Here is a 26142-nt window from a genome sequence, read left to right as displayed (position 1 = left end):
AGAGAGGCCTCAAGGAAGAGGAAAGGCAGGGTTGCCAGCCAGACTCAGAAAGCAGCAGGAGCAGTAGAGAGAGGATAACGAGCCATATGACAAAATGCCGATTAAAATAAATGGGTGAATTTAAGTTATAGGAGATAGTGGGACAAGCCTAAGTTAAGGCCAAGCTTTCATAATTAATAAGTCTCTATGTTGTTTTTGGGAGCTGACAACACAGAGAAAGACTTGCTACCACAGAGCTCTTTGGATAAGAGAAATAAATATAGCAGTGGGGCTGGAGGTGTAGCTCAGCTGATAAGAGGGCTTGCTTAGCACGGATAAGGCCGTGGGTTAGACCCGAGCACCACATAAACAAGGTGTGACACCCGCACGGACTCAGGTTTTCTTTTCTTTGTGTGTTGTTTTCGTTGTTTGAGACAGGTTCCCATTCCCCAAGATGGCTTCATACTTGCTATGTAGTTGAGGATGACTTTGAATTCAGAACCTTCCTGACTCTAACTCTCAAGTGTTGAGATTACAGTCATGTGCCACAACACTCAACTCTTAAGTTATTTTATTTTTTGGATTTTTCGAGACAGGGTTTCTCCATAGCTTTTGGTTCTTATCCTGGAACTAGCTCTTGTAGACCAGACTAGCCTCGAACTCACAGAGATCCGCCTGCCTCTGCCTCCCGAGTGCTGGGATTAAAGGCATGCGCCACCAATGCCCGGCTAGTTATTTTATTTTTAAATTGTGTTTCTGGTGCGTGGAGGGGGAAGTCTGTGCACAAGCCTATCAGATCCCCTGGAGCTGGGATGACAGGCAGTTGTGCTGGGATCTGAACCCTGGAAGAGCTGCATACACTTCTAACCGCTAAGCCATCATTTTACTGCCTCCCTGGTCCCTGCCACACCACTAACACTTTCCTAAGGCCCAGAACTCACAGAGACCCACTTGCCTCTTCTGCCATGCCCAGCTTATTTTTTCTAAAATTACATTTTGTTTTTGTGGATATGCGTAGGTGTGGATGTCAGAGGACTTCCATCCCAGGGATGGAACTCAGGTCTTCACGCTTGGTGGCAAACACTCTTGCCCACGGAGCTACCCTGCTAGTGTGGAGCTTGCCCCGCTCAGGAAATCCCCACACCAGGCGGGCACTCTCACACTCTCATTCTGCATCCCATCACGTTCAGAGTGACAGTCTACAAATCGTAATTTAATTTACACTGGCATCGAAATTAACTCATTGAACTTGATCATGCCAGGCAGGGCAGCACACACACATACATACACAAAACACAGAGGAGTTAAAGGTGGCACATGTCTTTAATCCCAGCACCAGGAGGCAGAGTTAGGGGCAACTCTGTGAGTTTGAGGCCAGCCTGGTTTACATAGTGAGTCCCAGGACAGCCAGGGACAGGCTTTGAGACAGGACCCTGCCTCAAAGAGAAACAGAATCACTTTTAGTTTTAGGTTTTTCTCAAATGGTTTGGTGGCTGGCAGAAATGTGCGTCACCATGCCTGTTTTTAAACTGTATTTGTTTATTGTGTGTGTGTGTGTGTGTGTGTGTGTGTGTGTGTCACACGGCACACATAGAGGCTAGAGAAAAACTTCAGGAGTCATTTCTTGCCTCCCGTGAGTTCTGGGGACAGAACCTGAATGACAGGGTTTGTGCCAGACACCTTTACCGTCATCTTGGTAATTCTTGTTCTATTTTAGTGTGAAAACCTCATTATTAGCCAAGGGTGCCCTTTAACTCCTGATCCTCTGGCCTCTAACTGTTGGGAGCTGTTCCAAAAATCTAGACCCCTATGTGTGATTTGAGGAAAACAGGTAAACACACTCAAATATTACAGCTATGCATTAAGGGCGTAGAGAACACATAAACAGCAACTGATAATCATTTCAGAGACACCATGGTAAAGAACTGTTAGATAATGTCCGATGGCTCGGTTAAGGTGCTTGCCACTACGTAACCAGAATTCAACCATAGAACCCACTCGGTCAAAGGGAAGGACCAACTCCTGTGTTACCCCAGACTTCCACAGGTGGGTGCCATGGTGTGCACACACTTACACATGAACACACAGAATGGGAGCTTGCTTTCCAAGCAGGCTGTATGACTATTCTTTAATCACTGTGCTGTGCTAGCTTTAATGTTCACACACACACCACCATGTGAGGCTGGGCCTGGACACAGTGCATGGGGGATGGGGGAGCTAGCATATGCTTTCCCTTCCCTCTGGCACAATCCCCACAGACAACAGATGGGATGACTGGACCACACCCCATGACGACACAGGCTGTGGGCTTTCTTGGGTCTGTAGTGGGTAACGGATAATTACCATGTATACCAGTTCCTGTGTCAGCTAGGGTGGGCTGAATTGGGATGTGTGGCACATGGTAGGAAAACTGAGAACCAAGACCAAGTGTCTATGAAGTAGTCTCAAGAAAAGGGAGAAAAGGGGACATATGGGTAGGGACAGCAGCTGCTCTTGGACCAAAGTTTGGTTCCCAGCTTCCAGACTGGTGTGGGAGGTCCTTCTGTCTGTTTGTTGCTTTTATTGGTTAATGAATAAAGAAGTGCTTTAAGCCTATGGCAGGGAAGAACAGAACTAGGCGGGAAAGCTAGGCTGAATGCTGGGAGAAAGGAGGGTGGAGTCAGAGAGATGCCATGGAGCCACCGCCACACAACCTGTAACTCCAGTTCCAGGGACTCAACACCCTCTTCTGGTGTTTAGACTCCAAACACACATGTGGGGCATAGATGTACACACGGGGGCATACACACACACACAAAATAAAAATAAGCAAATCTTAAAAAACAATAGTTGGGTGGTAGTGGTACACGCCTTTAACCCCAGCTCTTAGGAGGCAGAGGCAGGAGGATCTCTGAGAGTTCGAGGCCAGCCTGGTCTACAGAGGGAGTTCCAGGACAGGCTCTAAAGCTATACAAAAGAAAAAACAAAACCAAAACAACAAAAAAACTCCACTAAATGAAGGGAGAGGAGCCGAGCCCACTCCAGTGTGTCCACAAGAGGAAGGTCATGCGGTAGGTATCCTTGTCTGAACCGCAGGGCTTGCTGTGAGAGAGTGAACACAAGTCCTACGGTGGCCTGGAGGCTCAGTGGCTTGCTGAGTGTAATCGCTGTATCATCCCTAAGAACAACTCTCCTGGAACAAGGTGTACAGAACAGACACAATACACCATCTGCCCATGTGTGTGCCAACAGGAAAATAAATGCAAGGGTTGGTAATGACCCAAAACATTTTGATATTTTATGTGTAAATATAAACCAGCATTTTATTTAGATTTCCTTAGGTATAGAATCCGATCATATTGCATCCTAACGATGGTCAGAACAGCAATAGAATACTATGCTATTAGTCACCTCATGGCTCCCCTTCAGTGGGCACAGCAGACCATTTTAACATAGGACAGCGAGAGCTTTCTCAAATGTGCTTTGCTGCTTAGAGAGGGCAAGTGGCTTCTCACCATGGAAACAATCGGGTTGCTAGGCAGGGCAAGGCCAAGTGTGGAAGAATGATCCTTAAACAGATTACGAAATAAACAGACCCTGCTACTGGCAACTGCTTCAAGTTCTGAGTAATATCCCATGAAGTAAGTGCTTGGCTTTCATCCAAAAGCGTCTTTCCTCATTGCTTCTTTGTCTTGCTGACAAGACAGCTGGTCAGCACCGAAACGTAGAGCCTGGCCCAGGCGTATGTGATGCCCACAGCACAATACACTGAGGTCAGCAACAAAGGGATGAAGGGGTACTTCAGCTTCCAGGAGGTGAGAGGGAAGACCAGTTCACAGCAGACTTCCAGTGGCCCCAGGCCGAGGAGGTAGACAGTTTCCATCCAGTTAAGAAGAGGTTTTTCTTTCCTGAGGGAGAAGTCTGATTTTAGATGAGTCACATCTGGTCAGTGAACATCCCGCTAATGTCTCCCACCCACATCCTCCGTGAACAAGAGCCAGGCTGAGGTTGGAGATCGCACTGACGCTTCACATGTGGGAAAAGCACTATCTCAGACACACTACCATCGCAACAGTTTAACCTACCACACCTACGCTGCTCAGACAATATCAGTTCTGCAGAGGACACACAGTGTCTGGGCACTGACAGCGGAGTAAGAACACACACGGAACCAGGGATTCTAAAAACGTGCTTTATTCTGGTAAAACACAAGTAACTCTTATACTTTTGGTTGTAAGCCTAGCTTTTAACTGCTGAGCCCTCTCTTTAGCCCCCAAAAAATCATAGGAATCATAGTACATAGTTTAGAAGGTTAAAAATTCTGACCGCAGTTTTCTACTAACTTTTCACAGTGTGAGTATTTTAGTTTTTCCGATTGTATCTGCAGCTATGCCACCATATCCTTAAGAGCACCTCACATTCTAGGCTTTGGTTTTCAGATAAGGTTTTGAGCTAGGCAGACTTCTTCATGTAACCCCCAAACTAAGACAGGGCTAGGGAATCCCCCCCTCTGCTTACCAAGTGCACACAACAGCTCCATTACTGTTATGAAACAGTGATGGCTGTGGGGACCACAGGCTGAAGCAAGGTGTCTTCAGAACTGCTTCTCTACCTTATTTTTAAAATTATTCATTTCACATGTATGAGTGTTTTCCCTTTATGTATGTCTGTGCACTGTGTCTGGTGCCTGTGGAGGTGAGACCCCTGGGACTGGAGTCACTAAATGGATGCCGGGAATCAAACGTGGATTCTCTAGAAGAGCAGCCAGTGCTTCTGGGCATCGTGGTCTGGCTATACTGGCTGGCCAGCAGGGGATGCTGTCTCCCACCTGCCCAGTGCTGAGACTGACCACAGGATCACATGTGCCTGTTTTCTGGGGGGCTGGGGATTTGAACTCCAGGCTTCCTGCTTACACTGAAAGCTTTACCATCTGAACCAGCACCCTGGTCTCAACTTGAAAATACATGTAAAATCCTCTTTGACCACTGAAGAGCAAACATCTCCCAGAAGGGAGCATGCCCTCGATGTGCTCGTACCTGAAGAGTGTCTGCAGAGAGGAGACGCTGTACACGGTGAACAAGAGCATGAGGGAGACTTTAATGGGGAGCTCTGTTAAAGACAAAACACAGACGTCAGGAGGGCACACGGACATTGCTGAGGTTCTCTTCTCTTCAGACAGGGTCTCCCCATATTAGGTTAGCGCGCACTGGTTTGGCACGGCGACCAAACGCGCCTTCCCCAGCAGAGACTGCTTACCTGGGGCAGTGAAGAGCAGAGGGAAGAGGGAGTAGTGTCCCGTCGTGGTCAGAATCAGAAAAGTCGTCGCATCCCCTGCTCTCTCCACAGACAGAAGGCTGAAAGGAAAAGTTCTTACAGAAATTCCTTAACACAACTGGAAGTTGTGTGTTATTCTTCTAAGGACTGGCTAAATTAAATACTGACAATCCCTTCATAAAGCGAACACTGATAATCCCCTATGAAATAAACATTGAGTCTGTTACAAGTCCAACTCAAATGAGATTTGACTATGTTTTTTTAAAAAAGTTTTTCCTGGGGCGGGAGAGATGGCTCAGAGGTTAAGAGCATTGCCTGTTCTTCCAAAGGTCCTGAGTTCAATTCTCTGCAACCACACGGTGGCTCACAGTCATCTCTAGTGAGGTCTGGTGCCCTCTTCTGGCCTGCAGACATACACACAGACAGAATATTGTATACATAATAAATAAATAAATTTTTTTTTTTTAAAAAAAAAGAGCATTGGCTGCTCTTCCAGAGCTCCTGAGTTCAATTCCCTGCAACCATATGGTGGCACACAACCAACTGTAATTTGATCAGGTTCCCTCTTCTGGCATCCAGAGAGAATACTGTATACATAATAAATAAATAAAATAAAATAAAAGTTTTTCCAAAGTTTTGTTTACTTCATGTGTATACACACAGTATGTCTGTGTGCACACACATATGTCTGTGACTGTGCTGGCATGCGTGGTGCCTGCGGAGGTCAGAGGCATCGATCCCCTGGAAGTAGAATTACAGCTGTCATGTGGGTGCTGAGAACTGAGCCAGGACCTCTGGAAGAGCAGTCAGAGCTCTTGAGTGCTGAGCCATCTCTCCAGCCCCAGGGTGTTGTGTACACACACACACACACACACACACACACACACACAACCTTGCTTTGCTGAGTGAATGAAGGACCGGCAGCTGCTCAGGGGAGAAAGACAGGGAAACTACTCATTTCCAAACCTACAGCCAATCTCAGATGATCCCTGGACCTGCGGTGTGAGTTCAGAACAGAGTCTGCTCTACCTTGTATGAAAGTTCTATGGCTCCAAAGATACGATACTGATCATAGTTTAAATGATTTATCTTGATTTGAGAAAACTCTTAAAAATACAAAGAGGCAGATTCCACTCTCATTCATGTGCTGGATTTTAATGAGGTGTCAAGCGGCTATTGTTCCATTTATAGCACTATCAGAAAAAGCACCGAGCCTGGTGCACACCTTTAATCCCAGCATTCAAGGGAATTTCTGAGTTTGAGGCCAGTCTGTTTCCACAGAGTGAGTTCCAGGACAGCCAGAACTATGCAGAGAAACTCTGCCTCAATAAACAGTAACAACAATAATAAAAAAAGCAGAACAAGTGAGAAGAACACAAACTCAACAGCGTAAGGGCAGGCTGAAGTCCTAACAGCGACTTGCTAGCCCTGTAACTTGGTTTTTAAGACAGCATCTTGGTATACAGCTCAGAACGGCCTTGAACTCATGATCCTCTTGCCTCAGCCTCCTCAGCCTGGGGGACACAGGCAGGCGTCACCAGAATAGGTTCAGCTATGTGACTGGTAAGTCACACGCGCTCAGCTTCCTGGCTTCTGCAGATTCTAGCTGGGATGACATCACTTCATCCCAATTGTCCTAAAGGTTGCCGAGCAGAAAATAAAGCCTGCAAAGCAATAAGCTGAGAAAGACCCAGCTCTGGAGAGTCTAGGTGGAATCATGAGAAGTTCTGTCATGCTCGGTCCTTTTGTGGACTAACGAAAGGGAACACCAGGGCTTTGTTCTTACTGATGTGATGATGCCAAGGGTGACGGTCTTTACCACACCACACTCCCACCCAACACCCAGACCTATCATGGTATTTGATCATCAAATATATAGAAGTAATGAATGATTTTCGCACGTCTCAGAACCCTCACAGGTCTAAAGATCCATCACCCTGACCCTCCCCACTGGACACAACGAGAACAGCACACAGTTAAGACCCTCGGAAACACAACACTGAACTGTCTGCCTACCTCATCGGGAGAATCGCCAGGAGTATGGCCTTTTCGTGGACGTGCCAGCCGAACATGAAGGAGCTCAAGGCACAGAGAACCAGGCACTGGAGAAAGCCTCGGGGCCCTTGCGGTTTATACCACAGACAGAAAACAGAGGGCTAGAAGCAACAGGCAGAGACAGAAGTTCAGTGTTATCGCAGCGCAAGGCGCAGACCAACACATCAGCAGGGCCAGGGGAGTTTCCAGCACCCTGTGCAGTCCCCACAGCTAGTGCTACAAAAGAAAATACAAGGCCACAGGGATCTGTATTTACTTCATCAAAATGACCTTTATACAAACTAGTAAATGGTAAGTTCTGGAATATAAAATTTAACAGCTTACTATCTGTATAATTAGCTAATGTCCACTGAACTTACTAGGTCAAACTACAAAAATTCATAGAAATTTTGGAGATAGCGCATTAAATTTTATCAGCTTTGTGAGCTGCAGTGAAATTTACAATAATAAAGCCATTGCTCTCTATACACACAGCTTACACAGCTGAGGTTTCATGTTCTTGTTGGTTTGCCAGGTTTTTTATATTTTACTTATTTCTCTCTTTCTGGCACCATGTGTGTGTGCACACTTGTATGGGATAATGGCACATGTACACAAAGCATGTGTGTGTGTGTGCACACTTGTGTGGGGTAAGGGCACATGTACACAAAGCATGTGTGTGTGTGTGCACACTTCTGTGGGGTAAGGGCACATGTACACAAAGCATGTGTGTGTGCACACTTGTATGGGATAATGGCACATGTACACAAAGCATGTGTGTGTGCACACTTGTATGGGATAATGGCACATGTACACAAAGCATGTGTGTGTGCACACTTCTGTGGGGTAAGGGCACATGCACACAAAGCATGTGTGTGTGCACACTTGTGTGGGGTAAGGGCACATGTACACAAAGCATGTGTGTGTGCACACTTGTGTGGGGTAAGGGCACATGCACACAAAGCATGTGTGTGTGCACACTTGTGTGGGGTAAGGGCACATGTACACAAAGCATGTGTGTGTGCACACTTGTGTGGGGTAAGGGCACATGCACACAAAGCATTTGTGTGTGCACACTTGTGTGGGTAAGGGCACATGCACACAAAGCATGTGTGTGTGCACACTTGTGTGGGGTAAGGGCACATGCACACAAAGCATGTGTGTGTGCACACTTGTGTGGGGTAAGGGCACATGCACACAAAGCATGTGTGTGTGCACACTTGTGTGGGGTAAGGGCACATGCACACAAAGCATGTGTGTGTGCACACTTGTGTGGGGTAAGGGTACATGCACACAAAGCATGTGTGTGTGTGTGCACACTTGTGTGGGTAAGGGCACATGCACACAAAGCGGTCCGAGAAGGATGTCTGGTGTTGTGCACTCTACCGCTGTGCTATTCCTTTCAGACAGAGTCTCTCATTGAGCCTGGAGCTAGGTGGTGGTCAGCAATGCCAGCCATCTTCCTGTCTCTGTTCTCCACACTGCATGTGTGCAGCCATGCCTGGCAGTTTTCATCATGGGAGCTGAGATCTGAGATCCTTGTGTTTGCACGTCATGCTCTCACTCACTGCCCTAGGCAAGGCTGGGGTTTTAGAATTCTCTAAACCTGCGACTAAGGAGATCAGCAGAACTCCGAGGCCTGCAGGTTAGAACTGCCACACGATCGCATGGGTCACGTGTCTTGCCAGGAGATCTTCATCATTTAGAAACCAAAATCAAAGCTAACGTGTACTACCCTTCCAACACTGTCCCAAAGCTGGAGTCACCGAGCAGTGACAGGCGTGGGCAGAGGTGGGCTCTCACCGCAGCTGGCCCACAGCAGCTGTCTTTGACCCCAAGGAGCAATCTTCCTGCCTCCACCCTCACAGAGCCGGAACTGCAGGCCTGTGCTGTTCCTCTCAATTCATTATCACCATCAAGACAAAATATCCTGTTTTCCAGACACGTTTGATCATTTAGCCAAGGATGAGAAAAACAAAACAAAGCTTGGATGTTTTGCCACAAAGATTTCCTCTTTCTCCACAGCATGCTCCACGCCTCCTACTTGGGCTTTTCTTTTTCCTTGTGCCAGGATGGACAGATGGCTTAAACAGCCACTGGCAAGACTGTCTCACAGAGGCTTTTCTGGTAATCTTCCCTCGCTATGTTCAAAGTTACTGAGAACTGCTAGGAAATAATCCATTCTGCAGGAATTCAGCCATGGAACTTATCCTGCAGTTGGAAAAGCTGAAAGCGGAAATTCAGCCAGTACTGCAATAGGAGAAGCAGAGAAGCATCAACAAGTGGGTACCACATGCCAAGTTCTTACCAGTATGGCTATCAGTGTGCAGATGAGGGTTGCCAGAGGGGAAACTGAGGGAAGGACTGTGTGCTGGAACTGCTGAACCAAACCACTTGTCATTGAGGCCCTGGGGATCTGGTTGGGGTCAAGAAGTTTCAATTCCAAACCTAGAGAGTAAGCAGACATTCCACTTTAATCAACAGGACTCCCTATCTTTTTTTTTTTTTTTTTTTTGTTTTTTTTGAGACAGGGTTTCTCTGTGGTTTTTGGAGCCTGTCCTGGAACTAGCTCTTGTAGACCAGGCTGGTCTCGAACTCACAGAGATCCGCCTGCCTCTGCCTCCCGAGTGCTGGGATTAAAGGCGCGCGCCACCACCGCCCGGCCAGGACTCCCTATCTTATGAGTCCACTGCTTGAGTAATAATTGTAAAACGCTAATAAATCTGCGGCCGTTCAAGGCTGGATTTCATGGTTCATGGGTGTAGGTCTAGCTGTGCTGCCTCCGGCACAGGCTTCTTTCTGGTTACAGACGATAATCTATGGCTATAGACTAAAATTGGAACAAGCCATTTGTGCAGCCTACAGGAACCTTGTGAGCAGGTGGCATTGGAACAGCAATCTTCTCTACCACTTAAGTGATGCAAGCTATTTAAAGAGCAAACCATGTCAGACCAAACTCAGCCTTTTTGACTTCCTGTAGCATGAAGTCCGTATTCCCACATCTAGCAGCCTTTGGTGAGCTGTCACTGTCCCCTCTCCGGCTCATCTGCACTGATGTGGCTTAGTCACAATGGACTGCGAGTCCTGAGCATACTCTCCTCTGCTCACGCAACTCCGAGTGACTCACCCACTCTGCCAAACTAACTAACTCAGTCATGCAAAGAGAACCCCTAAATCGAGAAGCCAGACTGCTCTACGGTTCTCCAGCGCTGTTTCTGTGTTTACTTTCTCTACTATACAATGTCCCTGAAATACAGAAGTGACTTGGAGTTCTTTCTATCCCCAAACACAGAAGGTCAATAATTACTTGTCAGATGAACCAAGCCTGGAACAACGATGCGAGCCCCACCCAAAATGAGCTCCAGAGAAAACAGTGTGGCTAAGACAGCCTGAGCACACACAGCCCTTTCTATGGCCACCGAGAACCAGCAATGCGGGGAGGCCACAGCCACCAGATGTGTTACCTACGTACTCCTTTCCCTTCAGATTCTGGGTCTCTTTTTCCTTTTTGTTGTTTTGAGACAAGTAGCTCAGTCTCAGTAGATCAGGCTAGTTTTGAACTCCTGATCCTCTTGCCTCTGCCCACCAAGTATAGGAATTACAGGTGGCCCAGCCACCTCCTCTCTTTTTTGGGACAGAATCTCATGTAGTCAACCCAATCAAGAACGACTCTGAGCTTCTGATCTTCCTGCCTCCACTGTCTGAAAGCTGGGGCTGCAGGCGTACCCCACTGCACCTGGATCACGCAATGCTGAAATTTGGGCTGCAGGCGTACCCCACTGCACCTGGTTTACGCAACGCTGAAAGCTGGGGCTGCAGGCGTAACCCACTGCACCCGGTTTACGCAACGCTGAAAGCTGGGGCTGCAGGCGTACCCCACTGCACCTGGATCACGCAATGCTGAAATTTGGGCTGCAGGCGTACCCCACTGCACCTGGTTTACGCAACGCTGAAAGCTGGGGCTGCAGGCGTACCCCACTGCACCCGGTTTACGCAACGCTGAAAGCTGGGGCTGCAGGCGTACCCCACTGCACCTGGTTTACGCAACGCTGAAATATGGGCTGCAGGCGTACCCCACTGCACCCGGTTTACGCAACGCTGAAATATGGGCTGCAGGCGTACCCCACTGCACCCGGTTTACGCAACGCTGAAATATGGGGCTGCAGGCGTACCCCACTGCACCTGGTTTACGCAACGCTGAAAGCTGGGGCTGCAGGCGTAACCCACTGCACCTGGTTTACGCAATGCTGAAATATGGGCTGCAGGCGTACCCCACTGCACCTGGTTTACGCAATGCTGAAATATGGGCTGCAGGCGTACCCCACTGCACCTGGATCACGCAATGCTGAAATATGGGCTGCAGGCGTACCCCACTGCACCTGGATCACGCAATGCTGGTAGAACTAGGATTTGCACTCCACCAGTGGAGATAATTCCCGATTTTATCTTACTATTAATGGCTATTCCCCTAAATATCTGAACCCGACACTAATTTCCATGTAAGGCATCTTTGGGGAGCAGGTACACAAGGTGGGGCACATTTCCGGGCTCAGGCAGGGTAATTAGGCCTTGTACTGCACACTAAGCTGAATGGACAACAGCTTTTCAAAATACAAACGTCTGAAGTTACTTTGTAAGAACGCCAGTGTCAGTGACACTGGACTGATGAGGGAGGGAGGAAACCAAATTATAATTTCTAAAAATAAATAAGTAAACAAAGTATCAATTCCCTATAAATATGTAACTCCAGGTCCAGGGGGATCCAGCACCTCTAGCCTCTGTGGGTATCAGCACTCAAGTGTACACCCTCCCCCATGTGATTAAAGGTAATTCTTAAAAAGCACCCAAATGCTTAATCTACTTATTCAAGGAAAGCATCTACAACCTCACTGCCACAAGGGACATTTGTAAGCAACGCAGTCCACTTCCTGCATGAAAGACTCGATCTCAAACAATTTGGCTCCACTCATCTTGTGCTGAAGTGCGGGGCTGGAGACCAAGTGATCCAGAACACACACCCAAACACAGCACGGGCGGGTGCTTCCACCTCCCGAGAGAACTACTCGTAGTCTACGTGAGAAAGCTGGTACCATACCAATGACACACAGGGCTTTGTCCACGGCATTGTACAAAGCCCAGAAGTTTGGAGCCCAGTAGGCATGGCAAAGGCCCCTCTTGAATGGAAAGAGTCGGGAAAAGACTTGTGGCAGCTGGTTCTGTTGAAGAGAAATGAAACCAATTAAACAGCCATCAACTTTTTCCAAATTCTAGAACAGAGCAGGAAAACTGCCTGCGGCACATCGCATAGGAAGTTCAGCAGTCTGGGTTCCAATCTTTGTTTCTACAGGTGAATGACCTCTTTGCCTAACCTTCCCAAGTGGTCAGGAGAAGACACCTAAAACCTTCCTGCTAAAACCATTCTTCCTGCTAGGAAGCACACGGAATCGACAAGGCACAGGGAGAGCACAGACTGTGCTCCAGGTAAGCCTGAAGTGGTAAAGAGCAGGGCACATTAGATATGGTTCTCCTCCCTTAACAGGAAGTAAAACACTGATTTCAGGGTGTGCAGCAAGAGAGAAAAAAAGATATTTGGACATCTATCGCAGGTGCTTCCCAGCGTTTACTGTCTACAAAGGATGATCTGAGAGGCCAGAAATATTAATGAGAATTAATTCCCGAGTGTAACCACAGTTCCATGCCACTTGAACATGACTAACATGTGTGGAGAGCACTTCCCTTCCCCTTGATAGGAAGGTAAGAAAGGAGCTTTTACAACGGCTTCATACACCCCCCCCACACTCTACTGTTCCTTCTAAACAACAAAACCATGACTTACAGTACTTTTTAAAAAGTGAAAATCAGAAATAAAATGTCTTACCAAGGCTAGGAAAGGGCCCAACGAAAGAGCAGAAACTAGGAAAACAATCAGTCCTAGGGAAAGTACGCGGACAAAGCTGAAGCTGCCCCATCGGACACTGCCATCTACAGAAAAGGAGAGCCGCATTACCAGGAGCATGAAGAAAGGGTTTCGACACATAGCCCAAATGTCCTCCCGCTTCAGCCTCCCTAGTACTGGGATTAGAAGTGATGCCACCATGCCCGGGGAATACACTGATGTCTCTGTGGATGGTGAAGGGTTATAGATCAGCACCCAGGAGACTCTATAACGCTCCATAACAGTGTAAGCTGCAAGGAAGAAAATAAGGATTTGGTTACCACTGCTCAGACTTGCCTGGTTTGCTCGCAGTAAAACAGTAAGATCGCAGCAGATAGATACCATAGGCTGGTGCTACGTAGAGGTAGATGTGCTTGAAATGCAGGAGGACAGCAAAGAGAAAGGCCGCTTCCATATGCCTTTTCTAGGAGACAGACAGGGAAATGGCTTTAACTTCAAAGTGGATGAAATGCAGTGTGTAAATCCTGCAGTGATCCTGGAACAGAAGGAAGACATTAGCAGAAAAGCTAATGAAGTTCAGATACACCAACGCTGGCTTCTTAGCCTTGGCGAACGGTTGTTTGAGAAGGCAGCACCAGGAGGAAATGAGTGAGGGGCATTCAAGGACTCGAAACTAGGACTGAATGAATCCTATCTGTTGTGCTGTGAGAAAAACAATTTTTTCGTGTGTATGGCTTGTGCTGGGGATTGAATCCAGGCCTAGTGCATCCAGGTGCGCATTCTCCTGCTGAACTACACCTTATCCTATTAAACAACAAACAAACAAACAAGAACGAAACCTCCAGTGGTTACAGCACTTGCCTAGTGTGTGTGAGACCCTGAGTTTATCTCTAGTTTGGTCTCACTATGACATTGAGCAGATGGGCCCTGACTGCCCAGCTCCAAAAGATCCACCTACCTCAGCCTTCTAAGCAGCTGGACTATAGGGTGTACCACCATGCCAGGCCAAGGGGAGTAAATGTGCTATTTAATCTACAGGAGTAATGGTATCCTGATTCAGAAAACAAAACTTCAGACAAGCCCCAGCTAATTCTAACATAGAAGTCTGAATTCTATCTACCTCATAGGAATTGGAGAAGAACCGAATACGGTAATGTTAAGGCCTGGCTGAGCCTTATGATTTTATTAGCATTAAGATAGAAGCATGGGTCTTTTGATTTCAAATTCCCTATTTCTATCACATTATTCTAACTATCTTACAAGCTTCTCATGAAAAGACACCACCATTAATTACTTCAACAGAAAATGCTCCTGGAGATTCTACCGACAGAAACAGTTCAGTCAAACACTCTGATCCACACCTGCCACACTGTAATGAGTTTTTTAGGATATAATTTTCCCATCTATAAAATAAAGAAAACTTATCATCCTAAGAGCAGGTAGAATCTGTGGAAGTACCAATAAAAGTATCTATATGGTGAAATTCTGAATGGGGGGGGCAAATAATATCTATCGCCCACTACAGCGTCATCTGTATAAGCTACAAACTGAAAGGGAAATCTCCTCAGGTTCTTCCGTGCTCACCTGAAATATCCGTGCAATTGATAGCAGCATGAGCCCAGACAGAAAGCCGTTGTACTGGAAATGAATATCTGGATGGACGTCAAGGAAATGAGCACACTAGATTCATAATGAACTGTGCTATGAAAAGGTACGGAATTTGTGGATGCTTTCTTAATGAGTAAATTAAGAATAATAGTTTAACTGGTCTTCCAAATTAACTACTCAGGGACAAATTACTTTAATAGCCAGAATCCAGTACATCTGGAGAAAGCAGCTTGTGGAGTTAAGTAGCCCAGACCTACACTGACGAATCCTCACTCCACAATGAACCTATCAAGTTTACGCTGTAAGATAAAGCACACCAAGGATACGGTCTACAATCAGCAACCCAAAGTTCCACAACAGCAGCACGGACAGAATAAACTTGGGCTTCTCTATAAGTTCTTTGCTTGTTTTCTTCCCGTCAATGCATTTGCAGCACCTACATGGACACACCAGGAGGGGAACAGAAACAACTTTCAGCTTCATCACAACATCGCCTTTTCTGACAAACTGTCCATGTTGTCCATGGTCGACCTCAGGGCTGCCCGCATCTTTTCCTTGGGTGTGCTGATCAGATACAAGTGTTCATTTAATAAAACTAAGCCAATAAATAGCAATCTAAGTCCTCAAAGTAAGGATTTTAAAAATGAGAGTGCACACACTAGCTCAGCCCTTACACGTGACAAGTGTGGGTCAAAGGCGTGGCTCTGTTGGCGGGGGCTGGCCTGGCACACAGGTGGCCCTGCACCAACCCTGAAGTCAGTAGTGCATGTCTGCATTCCAGCTCTGACAAGCAGAGGTAGTAAGAGGACATTATCAACAACATGGCAAATCTGAGGCCAACTTGAGACCTTCTCTCAATAAAATAAATAAATAAAAATAAATAACTCAGAGGCAGAGCACAGCTCTTGTGACAAGCTAAGCAATGAAAAGCAAGACTCTGGCTGGGCTCATTTCCCAATGTGCATGTATGATCCATATATTTATTTATATACAGAGCAAAACATTCAGACCCTGTCTCAAAAATAGACAGAACACTACCGAGACAACTACAACGATGACAATATCCTTCGGGAGAGGCTGCTGTGCAGGCGTGGGGACCTGAACCAATATTAACAAAACAAAACCTGAGCTCAGGGCTTGTCATCCCAGCGTCAGGAGGCAGAGTAAGGGGATCTCTGGGGACTGTCATTCATTTTCTTCCTCTTCCTCCTCTCCCCTCCCCTTCTTCTTCCTCTCCTTTTTCCTCTACTTCTTCTTCTTCGTTTTTATTTATTTACTTATTTGAGACAGGGTCTCTCCCTGGCTTGGAACTTGCCAAGTAGGCTGGTCCAGACTGGTCACAAGCACCAAGGATCTCCTTGTATCCTCCACCTCCGTAATGGGATCCCACATGTATGTTACCATGCCAGTCTGTAATGGGATCACACATGTATGTTACCATGCCAGTCTGTAATGGGATCACACATGTATGTTACCATGCCAGTCTGTAACGGGATCACACATGTATGTTACCATGCCAGTCTGTAATGGGATCACACATGTATGTTATCATGCCAGACTGTAATGGGATCACACATGTATGTTACCATGCCAGACTGTAATGAGATCACACATGTATGTTACTATGCCAGTCTGTAACAGGATCACACATGTATGTTACCATGCCAGTCTGTAACGGGATCACACATGTTTGTTACCATGCCAGTCTGTAATGGGATCACACATGTATGTTACCATGCCAGTCTGCAACGGGATCACACATGTATGTTACCATGCCAGTCTGCAACGGGATCACACATGTATGTTACCATGCCAGTCTGTAACGGGATCACACATGTATGTTACCATGCCAGTCTGTAACGGGATCACACATGTATGTTACCATGCCAGTCTGTAATGAGATCACACATGTATGTTACCATGCCAGTCTGTAATGGGATCACACGTGTATGTTACCATGCCAGTCTGCAACGGGATCACACATGTATGTTACCATGCCAGTCTTTTCCACATGGTGCTCTGCTTGTTGCAATGTGTGTGTAGAATGTGCATGCCTGATTCCCACAGGTCTGCCGAGGGCACTGGGTCCCTTGGATCTGAAGTCATAGACAGCTGTGAGCTGCCAGGAGGGCACTGGGAGTCAAACCTGTGTCCTCCACAAGAGTAGCAAATGCTCTAGCCAACCGTGAGATAAAGAGTTGACTGGAACGACACTGGCCAAGCAGACTGTGGTGAAGCACAATGGGTGTGTGTGCATAAATGTGTGTGTCCTACCAAACAGTGCAGGCCTTTGTGAGAGAACAGTTCAACAACGTTCACAGCATCTTCTCAAACCGCCACCCCAAACCCTAACAGCTCCCAATTTGTCCACCACACCTCCAAGACTGCTCCCTGAAATTACCTTAAGCATTTTGGAGCTCAACTGGGTTTTTGCTGTTTCAAGATTTGCTATTATATGAACAGGGCTGTGTTTCCTGAAAATCAGCGGTAATACAATTTCTCAATACCGTCCGCACGAACAAAAGCCCATGCAGCATGACGCCTGCCACTTACTCGTGAACAGCATACACAAAGAGTGCATCTGCCAAGATGACGGAGAACCTCTGGAAGAGCAGCGTTCCTGAGCTGAGGTAGTTCAGGTTACGGACATTAAGCATCTCTTGATCAAAGAATTTGGCAATATGTGATAGGGCGTACTCAAACCACGCAAAAAAAGGGGGGTAATCCAAAGTCCACTCTGAAGTTGCCTGCGATAAAAAAAAAAGTCAAAATTAAAACTAACTAACTAACTAAACAAGGTACATACTGAAATAAAGTTGCACTTCAAACACGCTAAACATGCAGAGCTCTTTGTATGTGAGAAGAATTGGAGAGTGACGAACACAATGCTCACCTCTAACCCCAGCACTGAGGAGGCTGAGGCGGGAGGACTTCAGACCAGCCTGGGATTCCTCGGCCATGCACTGGCCTAGACACCAGTCACAACCCTCCTTCTCTGCATTGAAATTTCTTTTTTTAATTTTAAAAATATGTATGAGTCTTTTTCCTGCATGAATGTAGATTCCCCGGGCAGGACTGGACTTACAGACAGTTGTGAGCCACCATGTAGGGGATGGAACCCTGTTTCTCTGGGAGAATAAGGCTCTTAGCCAGAGCCCATTCTCCAGCTCCCTGTTACTCTTTCAACAGACAGGACAGGCTCCCTGGGCACTAACTGGTTCGTCACTGGGACTCAGCGTGGCTCAAGGTGACTGAAAGGTAACTGTAACCAACGTGAGACTCAGGACAAACGATTGCTCGCTCTCTGCTCATTTTCCTTGTTAAGTTCTTTTTTGAAGTCCTGGGGTTGGATTTACGCAAGCATCATCACAGTTAGCCACGCTTCCGGTCCAGCCCTCTGCTTATATGAGCGAATGACAGATAACTGCTGGTCTGGAGAAGTCATGACTGGTTCACGCCCCCTCAGGTCTAAACACGGAAGCTTTAGGTCCCAGGTAAATCCCAAGGCGCTCGGGCTCTAATGCACCCACTCACTAACCTCCACACTTACAATGTAGTGAAGAATTCCTTCTAATTCAAGTCTCCGATGTAGGATGTAAGCAAAGTGACACTGGGCCAAGGAAAGAAAAGATGGACCTAGGGCAACGGGTAGTGGAGAGGTCATAGGAGGAAGTGAAAGCACCTACAGAGAACAAGAGAACTGAAGGGAAAAGGCCACGGACAGAGCCTGAGAGTACCAGCATCTTAGGGCTGTGAATATAGGCATGTGTTGCCAAGCTAGTTTACACATAATCTTTTTGTTCTCCTTACTAATTCATTTATTTGGTTTTTTTGAGACAGGGCTTTTCTGTATAGCCCTAGCTGTCCTAGAACTAGCACTATAGACCAAGCTGGCCTCGAACTTAAAGAGATTGCCTATCTCTGCCTCCCGAGTGCTGGAATTAGCTTGCTGTCACTGCCCGGCCCTGTTGTTTAATTTTTTTTTTTTGAGACGGAGTTTCTCTGTAGCCCTGGCTGTCCTAGAACTCACTGTGTAGATCAGGTTAGCCTCAAACTCAAAGATCTGCCTGCCTCTGCCTCCCAAGTGCTGGGATTAAAGGCATGCACCACCACTGCCTGGCAGCGTACATATAATTTTAAAAGGTGAAAATGAAACTTACCTCATAGTACCACTGAGATATTGGCAGACTGTGAGTAATAGCAAGCCAGTTTCGGTGTACTTCAAAATCCGTGGAGTGGCTACACAAGGCAAATACAGGCACAGCGTGAGATTGAAACAGCCGTATCTCATTATACCCTATAAAATGACATGGCATGCACACATGCACAGAGCCCTAAACGGTCATCTCTCTTATGAACAGGTCTCCCTGTGCTTTACTGGAGGATCTAGGGTTTGTGAAGGGGTCTCAGAGATATTCAAGGGCTGACAGAAAGCTTAAACTGGGCTCTCAGGCCACTGCACAAAGTGACTTTCTCTTCCTCACAATCCAGAAAAAGCCTTACAAGGAGCTTCAAATGTCTAAAATCAATCTATATTATTTTGTGTGTAGGCACAGGTGCGGAAGTCAGAGGACAATGTATGACAGTTGTTCTCTCCTTCCACTGCATGTGTTTGCGGATGGAACTCAGATCGTTAAACCTGCCATCAGGGGCCCTTTACCCTCTGAGCATCTCAAGAGCCCAAGGATTTGTTTTCAGACAGGGTGTCATTATACAGCCCTGGCTGGTCCTGAACTTGCTCCATAAGCCAGGCCTTGAATTTACATCAATCTTCCTGCCTCTGCTTTCAGAGCGCTGAGATTATAGATAGGAGCCACCATATCCAGCTCTTGCTTCACTGAGACCACACTCTACCATGGGTTACACTCCCTGCCTTGGAAACTCTCTTGAACTAACACAAATAATACAGAGGTGGTTTTGTGTATCAACAGCCCTATTAGACAAAGTCTGGCCACACAGTCCAGGCTGGCCTTATATTCTTTTCTATTTCTTGCATTTATTTATTTTGAGCACGGGGGAGGAGCAAGTTGTGGCCTGTGTGTGCTTGTGTTCAAGTGTGCGTGCAAGGAGACAGCTTGAGAGTTTGCTCTCTCCTCTCACAACGTAGTTTCTGGGGATCAGCTCAGGTTGTCAGGCTTACCATGGCCTTGAGCTCTTGGTGTTCAGCCTTCACATCCCAAGTGTTAGAATTATTATGCACGTACCCAGCTTAAAAGTTCCTCTGTCTGCTAAAACTGTTATCATTCTACACCTGCTTTCAAATTGTGGAATGCTGTTCATATTTATCACACCTAGAATTTATGTTGTTATTTTTGAGAAAGGGGTTTGCCATATAGTCCAGGATGGCCTCCTGAGTTCCGGAATTAAAGACATGAGCTGCCACGCCTGGATTTAATGTACATTATTTTCACATCATTTTAGTCAGGTTTGGAGATGAGATTAGCTTCGGTAACCAAAACCTTCAATGAAGCTGTGAGTTTCTCCCATCTCTATTGTTTCTTCCTTGGCGCTCTGACTTAGTATAGTGCTTAGAATAAAGTAGTTGGGAAAACAAAACAAAACCAAGTCTAGAAACAGGATGTCAAACAGCAAGCAACTACAGTGATCTATTGCTTAAAGTCAGGGTACATTCTGAAAAACTGCACTGTGCACACATTACAGAGCAAAGTTAAAAAACTAATAACATTATGACATCACTTGAGAATAAACTCGTGGGCTGGAGAGATGGCTCAGAAGCTAAGAGGACTTGTTGCTTTTACCCAGAACTCAAGTTCAGTACCTAGCACCCACACTGGGATGCTCACAATATCCTGTAACTCCAGCTCCAACACCTTCTTTTGCCCTCCCAGGGAGCCCACACACATGGGGCATGCAAACACACACACACAAATAATTTTTTTTTAATAAGGTGAACATATAATCTTCCAGGACTATCCTTGTATATGCAGTCTATCAGCGACAAAAACATTGTCGTCAAATGATACATTTGCGTTCTTGGTACTGCAATGTCTGCCATGCTCGGACTCGTTAGCCTCACACCGTGGACACACAGATAAGTGGTGGTTCCTGAGCTTTTAGTTTTGACTGTACACTCATCTTCGACACAAATGTCTTCCACAGCCCGGTGTGATCTGACCGCCGCCTATGTTTCCCCGTGTAGCTTTTCTTCCTTTCAGTTCTTAACTACACTAACAACTTTCTGGACTGAGAACCCGGAGCTGACCAGACACGGCTATACTCCAGCTCTCAGGTTAAGCATCAACCCGTGTGGCAAAGCCTTAAAAGGCGGAGAGAACACATGGCCTTTCCTCGTCCCGCCCAGGACATCCGCACAAGCCTCGCTCGCCCACCCTGCCGACCCAGCCCCTGCCTCTGTAGGTCCTTACTAGGTGGGGATGAGAAGGCATTTGAAGAGCGTCACCCCGAGAGCCAAAGCCGAGAACCAGTGGCCACTACGGGTGCCAAGAGCGGACGCCGCCATTCCTGGAGCCCGTCACTTCCGGGACGCTGCGCATGCGGGTGAGGCTTTTGAGGAGGCAAGGACGAGCTCTGCGCATGCGCCGACTGCTTGGGGGCGCTCTCAGGCGGGCGCGCCGGAATTTAAACCTCCCTCCCGGACTCCGCTGTCTCAAGAGTTAGCTGCACCTGCCCGGACCTCTGCGGTGACATTATTTATTCATTTTGATTGTTGTTAGTACGTACTTCTAGTCAAATAGTGGTTGTTTGCTTTCGGTCTTGATTTTTGGTTAGTTTGGGTTACACACGTGAAAAACAAACAAGCAAAAAAATAAATTAATTAAAAAAAAAAAAAACCAGAGCTGCTCAGTGGTGGTAGTGGAGACAGCTGTGAGCTCAGAGCAAGAATGGCGAAGGCCTTTGGGGGCCGGAAGTTAAGTCCAGTTGCAGTATGCTCTTAAGTAGAGAGAGCTGAAAACCATTTTGATTCTAGCACCGCCAGGCTAAGCTCTCCGTGCAGCCCCTGCCCCAAACAGGAGGAGGCCAAAGTCGAGCACTTAGTGCATTGTCGTTGTGGTAGTCGGTGGTTCGTTCACAACACCTGCATTTTCCTGACCCTTCTTTTACATCTCTCCTAATGTTGGAGATTGAATTCTCAGGGTAGTGAATTCATATTATTAGTGAGCTACATCCCCGCACTTAAATGCATTTAAAATTTTTCCTTATTTTATGTATTTTGAGGCAGAAGCTCAATATGTTGTACCCCAAGCAGCCTCAACCTCACTCTGGAGTCCAGGCCGTCCTTGAATTTTCAGTCCTGCCTTAGTTACCAAGTAAATGACATTCACAGGTTCTGGGGATTAGGACTTGGGTATCTTTGGAGGGTGTTCTCTAGTTTACCACATACCTCGTACTTATTATAACCAAAACTGAATTCCTGATTTTTAGTATTATCCACATAGAGGTCATCAAATATCCAGTTTGCAGCACACAACGTCTGTCTGCGCTCTATGCACTACCATACAGTTCGCGAGCTTCGGGCAAGAGGCTAGAGGTTGAAACACACAAACACACCCATACAGAGAGACAGAGACACGGACCTCTAGTCACTGGTAAGAAGCCCCCTATTCAATAGCACCACGGAGGCTTCTATACCCAACAGTCAAGTGGGCCAACAGGTGAAAACCTTATCCTCTGATCCTCAAGGCCAGTGAAGCAGAGCTGGTAAACAACTTTGACACAGCTTTCAGTAACTCAAATCAAAAGGAAAGTAAAGATCTCTAGCAGGGAAGAGCAGCTGGAGGCCAGGACTCCAAATGGTCCTAACACAGTTTCCCTCCCTCCCACACCTGTTCAGTTTGCTGTGACACTGACTGTGAAGTGATAGTGAGTGTCCTATTTGAGAGGGCTCTCTCTGTGTTACCCAGGTTAGTCTTAAACTCCTGGGCTCGAGTAATCTTCTTGCTGTTCTAGCAAACACACATCATCCTAATCCCCACCAGCAACCTCATGCTTCACTGTAGGGGTCTGGTTGGCCTCCGGGAAGCTTACTGTTACAATCTACCTGCCTGGATAAGAAATAATTTCAAAGAAGATTGGTCCTTTTTGTTTCTGTGTTTTGAAACAGGGATATTACCTAGGTTAGTCTTGAACTCACCATCCTGAGCTTCAGTTATAGCCATGTGAGCCACCATCTCCTTCCTTCCTTTCTCTCTCTCTCTTTTTCTTCTCCCTCTTCTTCCTCCTCTCCCTCTCCTCCTCTTTCTTCTCTTTCCCCTCTTCTTTCTCCTCCTCCTTCCTCTTCCTCTTTCATCTCCTCCTCTTCCTTCTCTTCCTCCTCCTTCTTCAAGGCAGGGTTTCACTATTAAGCCTCTGCTAGTCTAGAACTATCTGCTATCTGGAACTAACTTGTAGGTCAAGCTGGCCTCAAAGTTGCAACAACCATCCTACCTCTGCCTCTCAAGTGCTGGGTTTACAAGTGTTACTGCCCTAGCAGGCTAACTCCTGTGTTTTTTAAAGACATATTTATTTTTATTTTATATGTACAAATGTTTTGCCTAACTGTATGTATGTGCAACACATGTGTGTACTGCCCACAGAGCCTACAAGAAGGTGTTGAGTCCTCTGGAAATGGAGTCACAGGTAATTGTGAGCTGCTATGGACATGCTGGGGACTAAACCTAGGTCCTCTGGAAGGGCAGCCAGTGCTGTTAACCACTAAGCCATCTCTCCAGCCCCCTGGCTTATGGCTTTTACTCAAGAACACCTGCATTTTCTTCTTTAATGTGGCACAGTGGTGGAGAGCTAGTCTAGCATGCAAGAGGTCCTGTGTTTGCTCCTCAGCACTGGGGGAAAATCTTACCACTGTTTCTCTCTTCATTCCTTGTGTTGAATAGCTTTATGTTAACTTGACACAAGCTACAGTCATCAGATAGGAGGGGACTTCAATTTAAAAAATGCCTCCATAGCTGGCAGTGGCACATGTCCTTATCCCCAGCACTCGGGAGTCAAAGGCAGGTGGATCTCTTCGAGTTCAAGGCTAGCCAAAGCTATAAAAAAAAACCCTGTCTCTAAAAACCAAAAAGAAAAAAAAAAAAGAAAGAAAAGGCCTAAATAAGATAGATGGGATCATAGGGAAGTCTGTAGGGCATTTTCTTAGTGTTTGATGTGGGAGGTCCATTGTGGGTATGGCCATCCAGGAGCCAGTCAGTGGTCCTGGGTTCTATAAGAAAGCAGCCTGAGTAAACCAAGCCAGTTAACAGCACCCCTCCATGGCCTCTGCAGCAGTTCCTGCCCCTAGATTTCTGTCCTGCCTGAGTTCCTGTCCTGAATTCTTCAATGATGGACTACAATGTGGAAGTGTAAGCTAGATAAACCCTTCCTCCCTAAGTTGTTTTGGTCATGGTGTTTTATCCTAACAGTAATAATGCTAACTAAGACAATCCTCACGTAGGAAAATGTATGTGTCTTTCACATATTCAAACCCACCTCCTTAGCTAGATTTTTGTTGTTTATTTATTCCTTCTTTCCCTCACTCCCTCCTCCTCATAGTACTATAGTCAAATGTCTCAACATTCATCGTATGTAAGATCCATTCATCTATTGATGTTGATCTGACCTTTAAAGGTCCATGGGTCTTTTTGGATTCTAATTTAGTATTTTCAAGAGCCAGAGATTCAATAAGTACACATCTAGCTTTTGGATCTGTTACCCCTATTTGTACAGCCTTAGTTAATTTTTGTATAAAGTCACTAAAAGGTTCTTTCTGACTCGTTTAACCTTGATATATGATTTAATTCTTTCTTTGTTCCTGAATCCTGTCCCAAGCATTCTGTGCTACATAGGGGCAAGTGTTATTCATCATAGAGAGCCTGGTCCTGAGGATCAGAGCAATGGCCCTCGCCAAGGGTTTGATCCTGGAAAGCCTCATGTCCTTTGCTTTTCCCTGTTGTTCTAAAATTTTTGCCTCTTCTCGCCAATAACATTTCCATAGCAGTTGGGGTCCATTTTCTAGGACCACTGAGATTAATTGAAGCCAATCTTGTGGGATAGCTTTATTGCTTGAAGCCCACATTTTCACCAATTATAAATGCAGGCCATAAGATATTATCGCTTGCTTGATTTATTTTTAGATCGCTCACTCCTATAGGTTGTTGTCTATATTCTTTGACTACCTTAGAGTATTTTGTGCCAGATGGCTTCTCAGAGGTATTACCAGATAGGTAGCTAAAACTCTGGGTAAATCATCCTGGACTCTGGCATGAACTGGCGAGGCTAAACCCTGTCCTTGTACCTTCTCTCCCTGCTCCTCATTTTTCGTAATTTCCTCAATCTTTTCAATTCTTTTTACCACTGCCTTTTGCAAAGTCAGAATCTCCTGTCCAGTGTTCTATTATAATGCCCTCATTGATGATTCCAAGTTATGAAATTTGTCCAGTAAAGATAATGTCTCATCCTTGGACATAATTTTAATGGTGTGCATATTGCCTTCCTGGAGAGATATCTTATCTGTTAAGCTATCATAATTTTTCATCAGATTCCGATTACTAAATTCAGCAGCATGAATTTTTTCAGGTAATGTCACAGTACCCTTCGACATTGATTGGATTTTGTCTGTCAAATTAATGTTATCCTTTTCAATAATATTAATTTTGTCAACTAGCTGTTTATTATTAGTCTGTAAAGACTGTAACATTTTAAACGTGCCTCATTCTTGGCTCTGTTATCAAACCATTTTTTAACGATATAATATGAAAAACAAAACTAATTCTCAAAATCAAATAAATGGATGTATAAGGAAAATCACAGAAGCCTTGCAGAATCCCATCCATAGTATAAGCAGAAAGGTTATTAAATTCCTGAATGGTAATATTGTCTGTAATTGTATCACTTTTAAATTCATTTATTTACTTACCTTTGTTAGGAGAGTTCAGTAAATTGTTGTAGATGTAGTGATCTTTATTGGCCAGCAGGTGTCGCGGTTGTAGCTGCATGGTGGAAAGTCGCGACCAGCCACGGCTCCACGCATTGGTGCCTGGTTAAATACTGACAAATATGCTTTGCTTGACAAATTTAAAGCAATTAAATCAATTCTGTGCATTGAACAAGGAGTCCGGAGTTTGCAAGCAGGGAACACAAACAGGAAGCTGTGCATGTCTCTGTGCAGCAGGGAAAATGGCAGGGGAAGGGGGGCAGCATACACAAGCCGGGTATATTGCCAATTCACCCTCACAGTGGCTGTGGCGGGTTTGGCAAAAAAGCTGCTTGGTGGGTGAAATCAAGCCAGGCAGGCGGAGATGGGAGACCTGTTTTGTCCTATCCCCGTAGGTCTGGAGCTGGGATCCACATGGATACCAGATGAAGATGGAAGTTATAAATAAAGTAATCCCACACTAGCTCCGAATTGAGTATAATAA

The 26142-nt window shown here is 46.0% G+C and overlaps 1 protein-coding gene across 5 annotated transcripts; it reads right to left on the bottom strand.

The window, feature by feature from the left end:
- Positions 1 to 3246: 3246 nt before the first annotated feature.
- On the bottom strand, positions 3247 to 21273 carry Alg8 (ALG8 alpha-1,3-glucosyltransferase). Of its 5 annotated transcripts, none has more exons than XM_075952648.1 (13): positions 21157 to 21273; positions 18931 to 19009; positions 17324 to 17517; positions 15097 to 15206; positions 14747 to 14814; positions 13499 to 13625; positions 13145 to 13248; positions 12357 to 12482; positions 9575 to 9674; positions 7249 to 7354; positions 5215 to 5312; positions 4995 to 5067; positions 3247 to 3866 (listed from the first exon to the last, which is right to left on the bottom strand). In XM_075952648.1, the coding sequence occupies exons 1-13, from the start codon at positions 21249 to 21251 to the stop codon at positions 3635 to 3637; spliced, it is 1512 nt and encodes a 503-aa protein (XP_075808763.1). In that variant the 5' UTR covers positions 21252 to 21273; the 3' UTR covers positions 3247 to 3634. The 5 variants fall into 5 exon arrangements, with proteins under 5 accessions (XP_075808763.1, XP_075808760.1, XP_075808761.1 ...); XM_075952645.1 differs by having other exon boundaries at positions 7249 to 7388; positions 9575 to 9714; positions 12362 to 12482; XM_075952646.1 differs by lacking the exon at positions 4995 to 5067 and having other exon boundaries at positions 7249 to 7388; positions 9575 to 9714; positions 12362 to 12482.
- Positions 21274 to 26142: the final 4869 nt, after the last annotated feature.

Source organism: Microtus pennsylvanicus, chromosome 18 (genome assembly GCF_037038515.1).
Source record: "Microtus pennsylvanicus isolate mMicPen1 chromosome 18, mMicPen1.hap1, whole genome shotgun sequence".
In the NCBI taxonomy this organism is placed as follows: domain Eukaryota; kingdom Metazoa; phylum Chordata; class Mammalia; order Rodentia; family Cricetidae; genus Microtus; species Microtus pennsylvanicus.
This window is presented reverse-complemented; position numbering and strand designations above follow the sequence as displayed.